This window comes from Rhinolophus sinicus, chromosome 2, assembly GCF_057876585.1.
Source record: "Rhinolophus sinicus isolate RSI-liver-muscle chromosome 2, RSI-T2T, whole genome shotgun sequence".
NCBI lineage: Eukaryota > Metazoa > Chordata > Mammalia > Chiroptera > Rhinolophidae > Rhinolophus > Rhinolophus sinicus.
The window spans coordinates 124,856,554-124,875,261 of record NC_142502.1 but is presented as its reverse complement, the minus strand read 5'-3'; the positions used below and the strand labels follow the sequence as shown (position 1 = coordinate 124,875,261).

The window sequence follows — 18,708 nt, the reverse complement described above, 5'->3', positions numbered from 1 at the left end:
CATGGGGATATAAAGTATAATATAAGGAATATAGTCAATAATACTATCATAACTATGTATGGTATCAGATGGGTACTAGATTTATCAGAGTGATAGTTGGGAGGGGGTATGGAGAGCAGTTTGGAAAAAAGGAATATAGTCAATAATATGGTAATAATTATGTATAGTGCCAGGTGGGTACTAGACTAGTCAGGTGGATCATTTCGTAAATTATATAAGTGTCTAACCACTATGCTGTACACCTGAAATTAATGTAACACTGAATGTCATCTGTAATTGAAAAATTAAAAAACAAGGGGAAAAGGTGAAGGGAAATAAGAGGTTCACATTTCCAGGTATAAAACAAATAGGTCATGGGGATGTAATGTACAGCACAGGGAATATAATCAATAATATTTTAATAGCATGGTATGGAGTGAGATGGTTGCTGGACTTATCACGGTGTTCACTTCAAGTATATAAATGTTGAATAACTACGGTGTACACCTGAAACTAATATAATACTGTATGTTAGCTATACCTTAATAAAAACTTTAAAAAAAAGACAAACTCAATGAAGAATTCTTTTCCTCAATCTAGGATACGATATTACCAACAAATTTCTTCATTACAGGAATTCAAAGTTCCTTGTTCACAATAATCTATTTATTCTGCCAATACGCCTAATGTCTAGTTAAAGTACTGATTAACAAAAGTATAATACTATGACTAGTTGAATATAGAGCGGCAACGGTAAGTTGCATATTCTTTTTAGTCAGCAGCTGTTTGAATGTTTTCCTCTAGAGAGAAAGAAAAATGTTTGTAATTCGATACCAGGTTTGGAAAGCAGTGTTTTTTTCAAAATGAAACATTCTAGCCATGAAGGCCATAGGAAAGATAGAGTACTGAACGAGTAGATAAAATTAACTGTTCTTTAAAAGCTAAGTATAAAAACAATCAACAGGGAGTTTTAAGGTAGAAAATGCAGTCATCAAGCCTTTAGAAATATCTACTTCTTATTTTCAATTTGTATTTATCCCAAGGAGCAACACATTAGGAGCTTGAACAAAAAAATACTTTGCCGCTGGTACAAACACTGTTAGTGCTGCTAGCAACCTTACTTTTCCCGGAGCTCTGCCTCTTTGGACACAGTTTCCTGTAGCATCTTGTTGTGCCTTTCTAGTAGAGTATCGTGTTCAGACTGTAATGTTTGAAGTTCAGATACATGGATTTGTAAATTATTTTGGGTATCTTGCAATTTGATTTTCAGTTGGTCAACGAGAATTTCCAGGTGTTCTCTAAAACAAATAAATAATTAAAAAAATTTTTTGAAAGAGGTGAACATGATTTTGTGGTTTCAGATAAATTTTATTTTTAACATTTAATCTTTCAATGTCATACTCCTGCTATTGTTATGGATGATTCAAAGGAACTATAACAATCAGAAGACTTCAGAGACTAGGATTAAATACAATGCAAAAGACATTATAGTCAGATTTTAGATCTCAGGCACTACAGATTTACAAAAAGTCTCTGAACTTATAAATTTCATGTTCAAATGGAGCAGACCATAAATGGCATCAAAATAACCTATTTTATGTTGTAAGACTATGCCATAAATAATAATAATTTAAAAAATCACACAGTTCTAACCATTACAAGAATGGTACATCAGACCAAGTTATAGGTAAACAAAGTCCCTGGAGAAAGAAAGTCCCTGGGAAACTAGGACTTTGTAGCTAACATGGAAATAAGACCCCAGAACATCAGCTCTAATGCATCTTTTGGAGCAAAAATTAATGTAAGACCCAGTCTTATTTTAATATAAGACCAGGTATAATGCAATAAATATAATATAACATAATATAGTATAATACCGGGTCTTATTTTAATATAATGTAAGACCAGGTCTTATATTAATTTTTGCTCCAAAAGACGCATTAGAGCTGATGGTCCGTTTAAGTCTTATTTTGGGGGAAACACGGTATCACGTTCCAACCCATAGTTTTGCCACAACTGGTACAATGCACTATTAGGTGTTTTTTTTCAAGTAATGTATAAAAAAGTAAAAGCAACCTAAGACATTTACATTAAAATAATTTGACCCCCAAATTCTGGCATGATTAAAGTTTTTAAGTCTTGCACATGGTGACATTTTTATATTGTGTCAATATTCAACTTCAGCTTTAAGATGAGCTATTTATAAATATCTCATCATTTTCAGCCTACAGTTCCTATATTTAATAGACACATAAGCAAAAAGTAATGCAAACATAAACATACAAACATTGCAGGATATTTCGTCCTACTCAAAATAGTAAGAGCCAGATATAAAACTGCTTTAACACTGAACTTCTACTTGGAAAAACATAACACATGCTGTAGAATGCCCTATCTATCTTTTATTCCTAATATATTTTTAAACAATTTACAAAAGTGATTTGTATGCTAGTGTTAGAGAAGTATTAAACAATATACTGTTGAAATACAAATTGAGATGCTCATAAAGTTAAGGAGAAAAATTTAATTCTAGACCAAAATTTAGTATTTAATTTAAAATTTTTTGAAAAAAGTAAAATGTTAGGCAACTTCTGTTTAGCATAATTAATGGTGAATCAGTATATCATGGAAGCATTTTTATTCTACTTCTAAATCTTCAAAATTGGAAAACTAATCATAATGTAACTTTAATGTCTGTTATTTCTATTATGACTAGATCGTACAAGATGAAATTATTTCACCTACATCTCAAAGACTGTATCCTGGTTTCACTGTTTACTTTATTTACACATTTTTGCATTTGTAACAATGCCCTTCACAGTGACGTTTCCCTGTTGCTGTTTGGGGACACAGGGAAACCAAAAACTGTTCTCATTGGTAATTACATGTAAAATTACACAGTCAAAAGAAATCAAAGTAAGATTACAACCTACTTGGTGGAGAATCTGCCTTGGGGAGAAAAACCCTGCATATTTCTTATAATTTAGACTTTACCTTTCTTGTTTAGTTCCCTCGGTTTCAGCCTGAGACACAGATTTATTTTTCTGTTGTTTTAGAACATTATGAACTCGGACTTTGTAGCTCTCAAATTCAGAGGTTACAGCAGCTTGTTCGGCCTATAACATTTAAAAGAGAGAAAAATTTTTCTATTGCATTTTCTATTATAACATGATCCTCCGATTTTCTTTCAGAGATTAATGAATTAAAAAGAAAACCTGGTTTTGAAAATGAGGAAAATGGCTGACACTCTTTAGTTCCCCAATTAACTTTGGCTAAAAAGTGTGTTTCTGTTGGCCTTATGCTTTTTAAAAGATTTTTAATAATATTACCTTGTCTGATAAGACATGCTTCTACCATGTTTTCTTCCCTAGTAGATTAATTTACTACCCATAAATTTTATAATGGCACTATTTGCCTTTGGAAGTTTAGGAAGATTTTCACTTATGATGCTTCCTCTTTTTATAAATACAAGAAAAATTAACTCAAAGAAATTTAGTTGCTTAAACTTCCGTTTCAAAAGAGAGTGACAAGAGTTAAATTCTAGGTCTTCCACTTTCCTGAAGTGATCTGTAAACTCCCTGCGCCTCCAACAGAGCTACTATACTGTCTGTTTTGTATGATGGTTAAGGAGACCTAAACAGCCATGCTACTAGATTATTACCGTGTTTCCCTGAAAATAAGACCTAGCCAGACAATCAGCTCTAACGCATCTTTTGGAGCAAAAATTAATGTAGTATAAGTATAATATATATAGCAAATACAGTATAATATAAGACCCAGTCTTTATTAATATAAGACCCGGTAATATATTATATATTATATATTATATTATATTATATTATATTATTATAACATTATATTACACCCAGTCTTATATTATAATAAAATAAGACCGGGTCTTGTATTAATTTTTGCTCCAAAAGATGCATTAGAGTTGATTGTCTGGCTAGGTCTCATTTTCGGGGAAACACGGTATTTTATAATCATTTAGCGCTCAGAAACAACTATAACACTTCTCTAATAGAAACTTTAAAAAAAAGTAACTTTCTTACACACAGAAATTGCAAAACAAGGTTGAAACAAAAACATGTACCCACGTAACTTTTCATTCAGCAAAAAAAGAAAAAGTTATGTGATGGGGTTAGGATCAGATGAGTGGAACCCGGTATTTAAGCACTCTTAAATAACAGCAAACACTAAAACGAGACCACAGCCCTCAAGTAAACTGCTTGCTAGTTGACAATAACATCTGTGACATGCTCCTTCTATGTGAAGAACGAACCTTGGCAACACGACACTCTTCCTGAAGGGCTGTCACTTTTTGTTGATATGCACTCAACGTGCGCTGGTGCTGCTCTGCAGAGGTCTTCAGGTGCTCGTGAACTTTGTGTTTTTCAGATGTTATTTCAGCCAGCCGAATCTGGGGGGAAAATCTTTCAGTTAAACTCTGGTAACTACGATCTTCATTGGTTAAACAGTTTTTCCTTAAACCTAAATTTGAGTTTTGAGACATGAGTATATATACGGGACATAATTAAATATCAGAATTTTTAATCTATTATTTTTGAAAGAGTGGAGAGAATATGAGTAGAACTTTTTCTTAATAAATTATTTAATTTTCCTTCAATTAAAATAAATCAATCATGAAAAAATTCCGGACTACATGTTATAGTTCAATGTTCAATCAAACATCTTAAGATATTATGTATAGATATAAAAATATATAAAAATAATAATGTAAATAATAATGTAAATACAACATATAATAAACATATAAAGCCATTTTATAAACTGATTCCTGTGACTATACTATCATTTAGAAAGTTTAGATGCAGGTTTGGGGCCTTGTTTTGATGTCGCACTATTTTTAGTGTATTATAGATTTTCAAATACATGAAATGAATCTAGCTTAAGCTAAATGGTGTTACCTCAGCTATATGCCATACCTGGCTTATTGCTTCTACTTACTGAAAATGTTGAGGAAGAATATTTAGGGGAAAAAAATACAATCGACCCTCAGTATCTGCAGATAATTGGTTCTAGGACCTCCCTCCATCCCCCCATGGATACCAATATCCAAGGATACCCAGGTTTCTTATATAATATGGCAGAGAACAATGTATACAGATGGACCCCCGCACCTGCAGCTTCCCAACTATGGATCGGAAATACTGTTTATGATCTGCGGTTGGTTGAATCCAAGGGTATAAAACCCACAGATACAGAGGGCCAACTCTATGTACATATGAGTTATATGTACATCTGTGTGTAAAAAAATATATATATATATATATGTATACACAATAATATTTAGCAAAATCTCTAAATGGTACCTTACTTCTACATGGAAAATTTTTTCTAAATCTTAAAAAGTAAAAAGAATCTTACTTTATAGACTTCTACTTGCTGTTGGCTTGCCTCCAAATCGCCCTTTAAAGATGCTTGAAGCATTAAGTGATCAGTTTCCTACAGAATAAGAATCTTGTTAAATTAAAAAAAGAAATTATTCATAAATGCACTACGAATAAGTATTGAAACATGAAACTGAGAAATTAACATACTGCTTGCTTTGAATCTGCCAGTTCTTTCTTGGTCTTCACAAGCAATTGCTTGATTTTGGTGTTTTTTTCTTCATATTGTTGCAATGAACACTGTAGTGAACCTAGTACAAGAAATAATTTCAGAAAAGAAGAAACAATTTTTATGAGTGAATCAAGTAAATGATGAGTCTTTTCTTTGTATTAATGTATCTTTTAAAGAAACTTATCTAAGCTTTTTATTATGGGACATTTCAAACATATACAACAATAGTGACACCAGTACAACAAACCCCCGTGCCCATCACCTGGCTTTAACAACTACCAACACGTGGCCAATCTTATTCACCCAGACCAGGAGTCAGGCCCACAGGCCAAATCTGGCTGCTGCCTATCTTGGTGAATAGTTTTATTAGAACACAGCCAGGCTCATCTGTTTGAATATTGCTTAAGGCTGCTTTAGTGCAACAATGGTAGACTTGAATAAAGGTGGTAGAGACTATATGGCCTGCAAAGCCTGAAATATTTATGGTCTGGCCCTTTATAAAGCAAGTTTGCCAATCCCTATCTGTATACCCTTACCCTAGTGCCCCACTGTTTGTTTGTTGTTGTTTTTTTAACAATTCATCTGTAAATATTTTAGTATGAATTTCTAAAATAAAGGTATATACTTAACTATATAGCTAAAAGATAAAGACTTTACTTTAGGAAATACTTCAAAATAGGTGCTGTGTATTTCCAATTATATCACATCAGAGGCAAATACCTGGTTGTCCATTTTTGTGATACTAATTGTTTTAAAGGGACTGTCAGTGAAAAATAAAAATAGTTCACTAAGGAACAAATTGAAACATAAGGAAGACAAAAATGTTATGCTAACAGAGGTAAAGAAGAAACAAATATCAAATAGGAACACATGGATTCATTGTCTAGATCACAGGTACCCATCTACAACCAGCAGACCGAATCTCGCCACACCCTGTTGTGAAAGACTGTATGATAGAGACCACGTGGAAGTCATGAAGATTTACTATTTGGTCCTTTACAGTAAAAGCGTGCTTGACACCTAGTCTAGACCAGTTATACCGGCCCTGTAACCGTGTTGCTAAAAGATCTTATAAGCAATGGTTAACTTTATGAAGTTAAATCCACCTATGTAGATTGTATTGCTTGGTAAATATGAATAGGTGTACTGTAAAAATAAATCTTTTCTATGCCTTTTTATGATGAATCTTATTCAGTTTTTCTCTGGCAACTATTTACCCAGTTCTAAAAAGCATTTCGTAAAGTACAAATTACATACAAAGTCTTTGTTAAATGCTCCAGGAATTATGATAAGCAAGATATAGTAAGTCCCTGAGTTCAAAGAATACATAGAATAAAATTAGGGGATAACATCTTACATGATAACGTAAAGCAAAATATAAATGTTAAAAACAAAATACAATAGGCTATGGGGAACACACAGACTAAAGGTTATATAAAGTTTGCACAGGACAAGGAAGATTTCATAGAACAGGAAACATGTAAGATTAGGAAGGATTTCAAAAGGTGAAGGAACATGGGGTTGGGAGGGCAAGGGCATGAAAGGAAGAGCAACAGATGAAATACACAGTTAAATCTTGTCTCAGGAAAAATGAGTAGTCCTTTTTACCTGTGAGAAAGTAATGAGAATTAAGAAGAAAAGTTGGACTGGGGTCAGGTGTCTTAGGGATTTGAGATTAAGATTGACATTCCTAATCATTAGGCAGAATGAGTCAAAATAATTTTTTTTTTTCCCCCGCATGGAACATTGTCCTGATGCTTCCTTATCTTCTTTCTACTCTACCACAACTCCTTGGCCCAGACTTCCATGGTCTTTGCTGCCGCAAGGCTGGTGGCTTTTCTAAGATTCTACACCATTCTAATTAATCTGATATACTAGGCAGGTAAATCTTCTCCACTGTCTTTAAAAAGGTCCCCAATACATTCTGGTATTCAGGTACTTAATGAACTGGATGAAAAACACCTTCCTAATTATACTTCACTTCTCCCTAACAGATCAAACCTTCACTCCAACTAGTCAAGCCTTTCAAAATTATTTTAACTTTTGCTCATACCACAGCTGCAGAAAGAATACCCTTCCCCAATCCAAACCTTATCTTCAAGGCTCAACCTGAGCCCCAAATTTTAAGTGTCAGTCCATAAAATCTCTCTCCTTTCTGAACTCTTAGCATTCACTGCCTGTACCACTTATTTCTGTACTTATTTATCAGTGAGAAATGGGTAATCTTCTTGAGTAAGCACCTCTTTTCAGTTTTTCCAAGGTATCAGCCTCTCTTTCAGCTAGCTGACTACCAAAAATATACGGATTCATTAATTCGCAAAAGCAAATGTTTGCATTTTTGGAATATAACCTAAAGTTCTGCTATTCAATTTGCACCAAGAACGTAGCTGGAAGATAGGGTATATGCATCATCGTTAATGGTTTACGCATAGTGAATAGTCTGGAAACTATACAATCTGTTCAATTGTCTGACTAGTCTAAATTTTATCCCTGAATATAGGCAGATAATCAGAACTCTGCATACGTGGACTTCATTGGGTTACTCATTCATGGAATCTCCTTTATTGAACTGAGATTTGGCCACAAGCTGAATGAATCATGCATTACAAAACAGTCATGAATGATTAGCTATTTTATTTATTGTGAGGACAACACTGAGAATACAAGTCCAAATTATCAGTGATACTGTTAAAATTAAATACAAAATAGAGACTGGACTTGAAAATTCCCTGAGCAGACAAAAACTCCACTTAATCCATAATAAAGGAAATTTAATTTAGCTTATTCTGCAAAATAAGATTTAATTTGGGTGCTATTTGTAACTGTCTCTGATAATCATAAAATAAACTTAAGTCATCTTCCTAAAAATGATATCCAATAATCATTTTTAACTAATCTCTCATGGGCTGGAAACCCCCATTATAATAACCAAACATTATAAAGGTTCAACAACTTCCTCATTTTTACTTTCTCAGTCATCCTGTGACATCATACCCCTGAGCTATCAGGCTTTGAATTTGAAAGCTCCCAGTTGTAAACCATTCTTATGTACACAATAAACTCTTACCTAACACCATTTATTCAATTGGTAGTTTTAATTTTGCTATGTGTAGATGTTTGACACTCCTAAGCTAGCATGAATTTCAAAATGATAGAGGAGGCTTTTGAAAACACAGATTTCAAGGCCCCACCCTTTAAGAGTCTGATTCTTTACATCTGCGCTGATGCTTTCTAAAAAGCTCTATGGATACTGTGTGATATCCAAGTCAGTTCTGGGACCATTGTTCCCATATGACACAGACCTTTTATAAAATGCCTAAGAAAAGTTCTCTCACACACCAGAGCACCAGGAAAAGCTGTGTCTCTCAGAAGCATCACATTTGTTCTAATACTGTGGATACTGTAAACCTTATAACCGATAGTATTTCTGTCTTTGCTCTGGCCTCTGAGAAGCTCAAAGGCAAATTTATGGGAGAGCTTAGTCATAACAGAGGTAGAAAGAACATACTTTATGTCTTGATCTCATGTCTGACCTTATTGTAAAGTTCTACACCTCAATATTGAACGGACTTAGAGGGTGTTATGCTAAGTGTAATAAGGCAGACAAAGAACAACAAATACCGTATTATTTCACTTATGTGTGAAATCTAAAAAAAAAATGATTAAACAAAACAAAATATAAATAGACCCACAGACAGGGAACAAGATGATGATTACCCCAGGGGAGCGGCGGTGGGGTGACTGAAAAAGAAATAAGACAATGACATTTTAATGACTTTCTTCTTTCTTTAAAAAAAAAAAGAAAACTGAACAAATATATGAAAACATCTGTCTTCTGACACTGGACAATAAGCAATGTAGGACTATGATCCCTGAAGGGAGGTAAACAAACAAACAAACAAACAAGGTGAGCTCTATTATATAGTCCCAGCTTTCTACCTGAAGGCAATTTTTAGACTGTTGTGCAGGAGGAGAAAACCAAACTGAGTAGAGGTCTTGCTGAGATGTAAAGAAAAATGACTGGGGAAAGAACAATGAACAAGGAGCTGTAATCTGAACAATTACCAGATTTTACACAAGGCTATAAATTATTCAAATTCCCCCCAGCCAGAGTAAGAGACTTTGTTGAATATATGAGCACTCAGGAGATCCCCACCTTAGTGGTGGGATTGAACTAGATCCCACTGCACACTTGTAATAAAGAACATAAAAAACAAGCCATAAAAGGATAACACTGATCCACAAATAATTTGACTGCCTGTCAAAGTATAACTCTTCAAATGAATATTTAAAAATCTAGCATTCAACAATGTCAAATTCACATCCAATAAAAAATTATGTCCCATGCAAAGAAGCAGGAAAACATGACATAAACAAAAGGAAAAAACCCAATAAGTAGAAACACAACCAGAAGTTAAAGAAATGGTGGAATTAGCAAGCAATGAAATTAAAACATTAATAGCTAAAAAACTTCTCAACGGGGCCGGCCCAGTGGCTCAGGCGGTTGGAAATCCGTGCTCCTAACGCCAAAGGCTGCCGGTTTGATTCCCACATGGGCCAGCAGGCTCTCAACCACAAGGTTGCCAGTTCGATTCCTCGACTCCCGTAAGGGATGGTGGGCTCCGCCCCCTGCAACTAACTGCGGCAACTGGACCTGGAGCTGAGCTGCGCCCTCCACAACTAAGATTGAAAGGACAAGTTGACCTGGAAAAAGACCTGGAAGTACACACTGTTCCCCAATAAAGTCCTGTTCCCCTTCCCCAATGAAAAAAAAGTCTTTAAAAAAAAAAAAAAGACTTCTTAAGGATTTAAAGGAAAACATGAACATGAAGAAGAAATAAATGGAAAAAAAATTGGGACTTCTAGGGATTAAAGAAAAAAGATAATATCTAAAGTGAAAACGTCACCAGATGGGAGATTAACAGATTAGATACTGCAGGTGAAAGAATTTAAAGACATAATAATATAAACTATTCAAAAAGATGCTCAGAAAGTAAAAAAGGAAGAAAAATGAAGAAAAAATGAACAGAATATCACTGACCTACAGAAGTGTGTTAAATATTCTAACATGTGTAATTAGAATTCTAGGGGGAAAAAGGGGAGGCTTAGACAATATATTAAGGGAAATAATGGCCTAAAATATGACCAACTTCAAGAAAACTATAAAAACTCCATACATCAAAGAAGCTCAATATATCACAAGCAGGACACAAACAAGGAAAAACACACAAAGGCACATCAAAAAATTCTACATCCAGCAAAGTATATTTCAGAAAGAAAGACAAATTAAAGACTTTTTCAGACAAACAAAACATGAGAGAATTCAATGCCTATGGCCTATATCACAAGATCTGTTAAAGGAAGTTCTTCAAAGTCACACCTGATGGAATCTGGATATACGTGAAGGAATGAAGAGCACAAGAAATGATAAATGTGTGGATAAATATTAAAAACTAATTCTTTAGTTTTTCATTTCTTTAAACAGAGGTTGGTAAACGCTTGAAATGGTCAGATAATAAATATTATAAGCTTGCTGGCCACACAGTCTCTGTTACAACTACTTAACTATGCTGTTGTAGCATGAAAGTAGTCATAGATGATACAAACAAATGAACATGATTGTGTTTCAACAAAACCTTTATTTACAAAAACAGGCAGCTGGCTGTGGGCCATCGTTTGCTGACCTCTGCTTCAAAAAATAACTACTTTCAAACCAAAATAACAACAATGTATTATGTTTATTACATTAGAAGTAAAATGTATATCAAAAGTAGCAAAAAGGAGAAGAGGGGAGACAAAGAGTACCATTGTAATAGAACATATAATCCTAAAATTTATATGGAACCATAAAAGACCCTGAATAGCCACGGCAATCTCAAGAAATAAGAACAAAGTGGGAGGTATCATGATACCTGACATCAAATCATACTACAAGGCTACAGTAATCAAAACAGCATGATACTGGCATAAAAACAGATACATAGATCAATGGAACAGAATAGAGAGCCCAGAAATAAATCCATGTCTAGACGGTGATTTAATCTACGACAACGGAAGCAAGAATTTATGATGGGGTAAAGACAGTCTATTCAATAAATGGTTCTGGAAAACCTGGAGAGACACATGCAGAAAAATCAAGGTGGATCGATCACTCCTTACACCATATACAAGAATAAATTCAAAATGGATTAAAGACTTAACTGTAAGATCTGAAACCATGATACTCCTAGAAGAAAATATAGGGAAGTAATTTGCAGATATTACCCTTAGTAATATTTTTACTGATATATCCCCTTGGGCAAGGGAAGCAAGAGAAAAAATAAACATATGGGATTACATCAAACTAAAAAGCTTTTTCAGAGCAAAGGAAACCATCAATAAAACAAAAAGGTATCCTACTGAATGGGAGAAGATATGTGTCAATGATACATGATACATCTTGATACATTAATAAGGGGTTAATATCCAAAATTTATTAAAAACTCATTCAGCTCAATACCAAAAAAAACAAACAACCCAATTAAAAAATGGGCAGAGGACATACAGATGGCAGACAGACATATGAAAAAATGCTGAACCTCACTAACCATTAGAGAAATGCAAACAAAAACCACAATGAGATACCACCTCACCCCAGTCAGAATGGCTATCAAACAACAAGTGCTGACGAAGATGTGTAGAAAAGGGATCCCTCATGCACTGTTGGTGGGATTGCAGACTGGTGCAGCCACTATGGAAATCAGGATGGAAGTATCTCAAAAAACTGAAAATGGAACTACCTTATGACCCAGCAATTCCACTTTTAGGTTATCTATCTAGAGAAATCCAAAACACTAATTTGAAAAAAAATATGCACCCCTATGTTTATTGCAGCACTATTCACAATAGCCAAGACATGGAAACAACCGAAATGCCAATCGGTAGACAACTGGATTAAGAAACTGTGGTACATTTATACAATGGAGTATTAATCGGCCATAAAGAAGAATGAAATCTTACCATTTGCAACGATATGGATGGACCTAGAGAACATTAGGCTCAGTGAAATAAGTCAGATGGAGAAAGACAAATACCATATGATCTCACTTATATGTGGAATCTAAAGAATAGAATAAATGAACAAACTAATTAGAAACAGTCTCAGAGATACAGAGAAAAAACTGAGGCTTGCTAGATGGGAGGGGGGATGGGATGAGGGAGAAGGTGAGGGGATTAGAAAGCACAATCGGTAACCACAAGATTGCCACGGGGATATGAAAGTCAGTTTGCGGAATATAATCAATATTGTTGTAAAGATTTTGTAGGGTATCCAATGTACTTGTAGTATTAGGGCGACCACCTCAGGGATGATGTAGATGCCTGATCACTGCACTGTACACCTGAAGCTGAAGCTGAATAATAATGTCAACTATAATTTTATACATACATGTATGTACACACACACACACACACACACACACACACACACACACACAGTCACAGGATGTAGAATACAGAATAAGGAATAGAGTCAGTGGAACTGCCACAGCTATATACGATGTCAGAGGAGTAGTAGATTAGGGGAGGGGATTGTCACTTTGTGAGGGGTAGAAGTGTGTAACTATTACATTGTCTTGCACACCTGAAACTTAAAAAAAAAAAGAGCACCACTGTAAGATTTTTATGCTACACAGAAATTGGTATAATTCACTTGGAAGTAATCTCTGGTAAATTTCAGGTGTGTACTATAAACCATAAAGCAACCACTAAAAATCAACAAATAGGTATAGCTAATAAAGGAAATAAAATGGTATCATATAAAATACTCAATTAATTCAAAAGAAGTCAGAAAAACAGGAAAAAGGAAAGAAATTATAAGACAAATAGCAAGCAATCAGCAAGGTGGTAGATTTAAACCTAGTCACATAATTATGTTAAAAATAAATGGCTTAAACATTCCAATTAAATAGCAGAGATTGTCAGCTTGGATAGAAAAGGAGGACTCAACTACGTGGTATCTAAAAGAAACACTCTATACTTAGATAGGTTGAAAACCAAAGGATGGGCAAAGACATGCCATGTAAATAATAAACAAAAGAAAGATGGAGTGGTTATATTAATATTAATATCAAAGTGGACTTTAGAAGGAGTATTATCAGTGATTTAAAAAGACATTTCACAATAATAGAGGGGTCAAATCATCAAAAACAACTAACAATTCTAAATGTATATGTACATAATTCCAGAGTTCCTAACTATATGAACCAAAACTGACAGAACTGCAAAGACAAAAGAAATTCACAATCATAGTCAGAGAATTCAATATATACTTGTATCTCAGTATTTCGTAGAACAGTAATCAGAAAACTACAAAGAATATAAAAGACTTAAAAATAACAGTCAACTGACTTGATCTTACTGACATTAGATACAACCATCTATCCAACAACTAATACAGTCTAACAAATTATGGGTGAATAATCAATATTCACCCAAATAAATCGTATTCTAGGCCACAGAATAAAACTCAACAAATTTAAAATGACTAAAATCATACAGAATATATTTTCTAACTACAAAACAATTAGGTTAGAAATCATTAACAAAAAGATATCTGCAATTTCCTTTAAATATTTAGGACTTAAACACACACTTCTAAATAACCCACAGGTCAAAGAAGAAATTCAAAGGACATTAAAAAATATTCTGAACTGAATTAAAATAAAAACACAACTTAACAATTTGTGTGATGTAGCTAAAAGAGTACCTAAAGGGATATTCATAGCTTTAGATGCTTACCTAGAAATTATTTTATGGATAAAATGGAATATAATCACCTTAAAAAGATTTCACTGCTTTTTAAATTATCTCACTCTGCTTACAAACAAAAAATCGTTGACTTTTTTATTTTTGTACTACTCACACAGCAGGTACTGAAGAAATATTTAAGTGAATGAGTGCATTATGCTCCAACATGGACTATAAACATCTGAACAATGAATGGCTTTACAACCTTTCTGGTCCTTAATAATGGTTAGCACTGTGTGAAAGACCTGGATGGCTATCAAAAACTGGTGAAATGAACAATTAATGTTCCTCCCCTCTATTCTGTTATGATGAAATTATGTTCAGTTAAAGTGAATTGTGTTTTACTCACTCATTTCTTCTTGCAGGGTTTCTTGTTTCTGTTTTTGAATTTTTATTTCTTGCTCCAAATCTTCTATCTTAGTGGTTTTATTAGTTAACTTTTGATTTAGTTCTTTCATCAAACGTTCATAATCAGCTATTTCCATATTCATCAATGTGGTTTGTTGGGCATCCTGCACATATTATAAATAAAAGATCCATAGAATACTAGGTCAGTTAATTTCATGTATAAAACTGCTAAAACAATGCCACAGGAATAGATTTTACTATGCTTTTCTGTAATAAAGTTCACACATTAATGAAGAAGCTAGAAGTTGTATACTTTCTAGTTTGCAATTTCAAAAAGTATTTTCTAATAGTTTAATCCAACTTTCTCAGTTTCATTGTACCTCATTATAATTTTAATAAACCACAGTTGGTAGTTCTTTTGTGGGGCTGTTATTTATAAAATATTAATATTTTTAAGCAGCTTGTATAGTACCATTCTTTTTATCCTCTCTGAAAAAGCTGAGAAAAATTAGCAAAAGTTGTAAGTATAATACAAATTTCAACTTTTGACCTTAAGTCTCATGTGTCATACAACGTACAAAAATGAAATAGCAAACCAAAATCTAACAATTCATGAGCCTACATTCTTTCAGAGGCTCACAGAAATAAGTTAAATTTTCAATATTTTGAGGCAAATAATTTACAAATGATTGTTTTAGTACACGTAACCTTGTTTCACAAACATTTATTTTCAGTGTTTATAGAATAGGTTAACAATGTGAATACTGACATCAGTTTTGAGTCTGGTGTTTTATTTTACCTTTTTAACCAGCTCTAATTCTTGCATGGTTTTCTGAAGCTGTTTCTTTTCCTTTAGAAGTTGAAGCTGAAGTCCTTCAAGTTCATTTACACAACTGGCATGCTCCTAACATTAAAAATAAAAAAACCGTCACTCCCCACCGCAAGCCAACCAACATTTAAAAACGTATTTGTGGGGCCGGCCCGGTGGCTCAGGTGGTTAGAGCTCCGTGCTCCTAACTCCGAAGGCTGCCGGTTAGATTCCCACATGGGCCAGTGGGCTCTCAACCACAAGGTTGCCAGTTCAATTCCTCGAGTCCCGCAAGGGATGGTGGGCTCTGTCCCCTGCAACTAAGATTGAACACGGCACCTTGAGCTGAGCTGCCTCCCGGATGGCTCAGTTGTTGGTTGGAGCACGGGCTCTCAACCACAGGGTTGCCAGTTTAATTCCTCGAGTCCCGCAAGGGATGGTGGGCAGCGCCCCCTGCAACTAAAATTGAACATGGCACCTTGAACTGAGCTACTGCTGAGCTCCCGGATGGCTCAGTTGGTTGGAGAGTGTCCTCTGAACCACAAGGTTGCCGGTTCGACTCCCGCAAGGGATGGTGGGCTGTGCCCCCTGCAACTAGCAACAGAAACTGGACCTGGAGCTGAGCTGCACCCTCCACAACTAAGACTGAAAGGACAACAACTTGAAGCTGAACAGCACCCTCCACAACTAAGATTGAAAGGACAACAACTTGACTTAAATAAATAAATTAATTAAAAACAACAAAAAAAGAAAATGCCTCATAGATTAAAAAACAAACAAACAAAAAAACGTATTTGTAAGGAACTATAAAATAAATCTGGCATACTAAGTTACAAAAAGTTTGGAAATCTTTTATTATTTAAAAAATTTACACCTCGGGCTGGCTTGATGGCTCAGGCGGTTAGAGCTCCATGCTCCTAACTCCGAATGCTGTCGGTCTGATTCCCACATGGGCCAGTGGGCTCTCAACCACAAGGTTGCCAGTTCAATTCCTTGAGTCCCCCAAGGGATGGTGGGCTTGGCCCCTGCAACTAAAATTGAACACGGCACCTTGAGCTGAGCTGCCTCCCGGATGGCTCAGTTGGTTGGAGCATGTCCTCTCAACCACAAGGTTGTCGGTTCGACTCCCACAAAGGATGGTGGGCTGCACCCCCTGCAACTAGAAACGGCAACTGGACCTGGAGCTGAGCTGCGCCCTCCACAACTAAGACTGAAAGGACAACAACTTGACTTGGGAAAAAAAAAAAAAAATTTACGCCTCAAAATCTTAGCTTGGATTCTCAAATTCATAGTTGGCATACTAAGGAATTAATGAACCTTTGTATTCACAAATGCTACTCGTTTATCCATCTTTTAAATATAATACTTTGATAAAAATATCATATATAATATGAAATAATCCCATAGGAGTGTTGTTACCTTTATCTTCTGCTCTTTCTCAAGTTTTTCAGCTTCTAACTCTTTGTCTACCATTGCTTTGGCTTTCTGGACTTCTAAAATCTGTACTTCTAATAACTTGGTATTAGATTGTAGTGTCTCAACACGAGCTAGGAGATCTTCGTTTTCAGAATTTAATTTCTCGCACTACAATGACAAATGATTCATTACAGTAAACACACACAAAATATATACAGGAGAGGAAGAATAAAATGGTAAATTAAGGAGAATATTGGCATAGTATAAAAAATAATTTCAAAATCAATTCCAAAGAACAACCTTAAGTCAAGAATAAGTTTTAAACACTCATTGTTGATATTAATTTGGCAAATATTACAAGAGAAGACACAGTGGCAGAGGAAAAGGCAAAAATGAAATAAAAACAAAAAACCCCAGGGGAACTGAGATTAGAGCAATAAGTAAGACAGGATAGTTGCTAGTTGTTTTGTAATATTCCTCTCCCAACAATGGGAAAAAGAAAATGAAATTAAGTTTCTGCCCATGTATTAATTTTATTTCATGCAAAAATATTGAAATTGAAATATACGTTATTACAATTTTCATGTCAGCATTTACCCAATTTAAAGTTACCTGAAAAGAAGAATTCCTTAATTGTCTTGTAAGGTCTTCTACATGATGCTCAAAATTATTAGCACGTTCTTTTTCTATGTCCAATTGCTCTGATTGCTTATCATATTCTAGTAAAAGACTCTTCAACAAAAGACAAAATAATTTACCTTTAGGATATTATTATACATTCAGCTAATCAGACCGTATCATCAAACCATCTTGATATAAGATTTGAGTCCATTCTGGAAGCTTAAATATTTACCTAAGTTTAACAATTGAAAGAATACCTAATTGGCATTATATAATAAAAATAGCGTAATTCAGATGACTTTTGGGGGGAGGGGGAATCTATTAAAAGGGAAAATGATTTGAAATGTATAGAATATAATATTTCCACTTTAAATATTCCAGTCATCAACAAAAATAAACTTCTGAAATGTAAACTAAATTTAAGGAGGGAGGAGAAAAGGTTTAATTTGGTCACATACTAAACTCCACCTCAAGAATTCTGATGAGGAAATGTTTCAGGTCTGGCCTAATTATACGGCAGAGGTGCTAATGGAAGAATATGAGAAGACATTAATTATTAAATACAGTTTCTCACATCTTAAGGCAAAACATTAAAAATGTTCTGAAGACTCTTAAAACCGACTGAATTTTTTTGATATTCATAGTTGGCCCCTACTCAAGGATAGAATGCCTAGACTGACCTTTTTTGCTACATACTAGCCAATCAGGGCACCCCCAAAATATGTACATAAATGACATTCACTGTTTCCAGATTGCCTATAATATTTTTCCCTCTCCCCTCTTTCATAAATCCTGTTTTTGCCTTTGTTTCTGGACAACTATTGACTGTTCTCCTTCACGTAAATGAATTTGTATGCAGAATAACTGAGAAAATGTTTCTGAGTTTTCTTCAAAAATTTATTTTGGGAAGCCTGAAAGTGGCCTTCATTCAGCCTTGCATCTCGAGTCCTTGGATCCCCTTCCCAGGCTCCTCTAGTAGTCTCATGCATGGCAATTATATGTTCTTTCTGGCTCTTCCTTGCCAAATCTGACCCTTAGCCAAATCTAATTTTGTTTCTAATTCTGATTTATGCATAGTCCATCACTGTCCACATTGGTGGCTGTTTGAATCTAAGTTTCGATTTTATGGTCTGCCCTAGGAGATACTGTTTTTTTTTTACCTTAAT

General features: G+C 34.6%; 1 protein-coding gene across 1 annotated transcript in view; it reads right to left on the bottom strand.

Annotated features, from left to right (window-relative positions):
* The window catches only part of GCC2 (GRIP and coiled-coil domain containing 2), a 58,160-nt gene that overhangs the window by 20,192 nt on the left and 19,260 nt on the right, over window positions 1-18,708 (bottom strand). The window contains exons 10-18 of the mRNA XM_074332327.2: window positions 17,534-17,653; window positions 16,925-17,089; window positions 15,497-15,601; window positions 14,699-14,861; window positions 5,541-5,641; window positions 5,368-5,445; window positions 4,262-4,399; window positions 2,974-3,095; window positions 1,101-1,277 (exon numbers count right to left, since the gene is read on the bottom strand). Of these exons, the coding sequence (XP_074188428.2) occupies window positions 1,101-1,277; window positions 2,974-3,095; window positions 4,262-4,399; window positions 5,368-5,445; window positions 5,541-5,641; window positions 14,699-14,861; window positions 15,497-15,601; window positions 16,925-17,089; window positions 17,534-17,653 (1,169 nt within the window). The remainder of the gene's footprint in view (window positions 1-1,100; window positions 1,278-2,973; window positions 3,096-4,261; window positions 4,400-5,367; window positions 5,446-5,540; window positions 5,642-14,698; window positions 14,862-15,496; window positions 15,602-16,924; window positions 17,090-17,533; window positions 17,654-18,708) is intronic.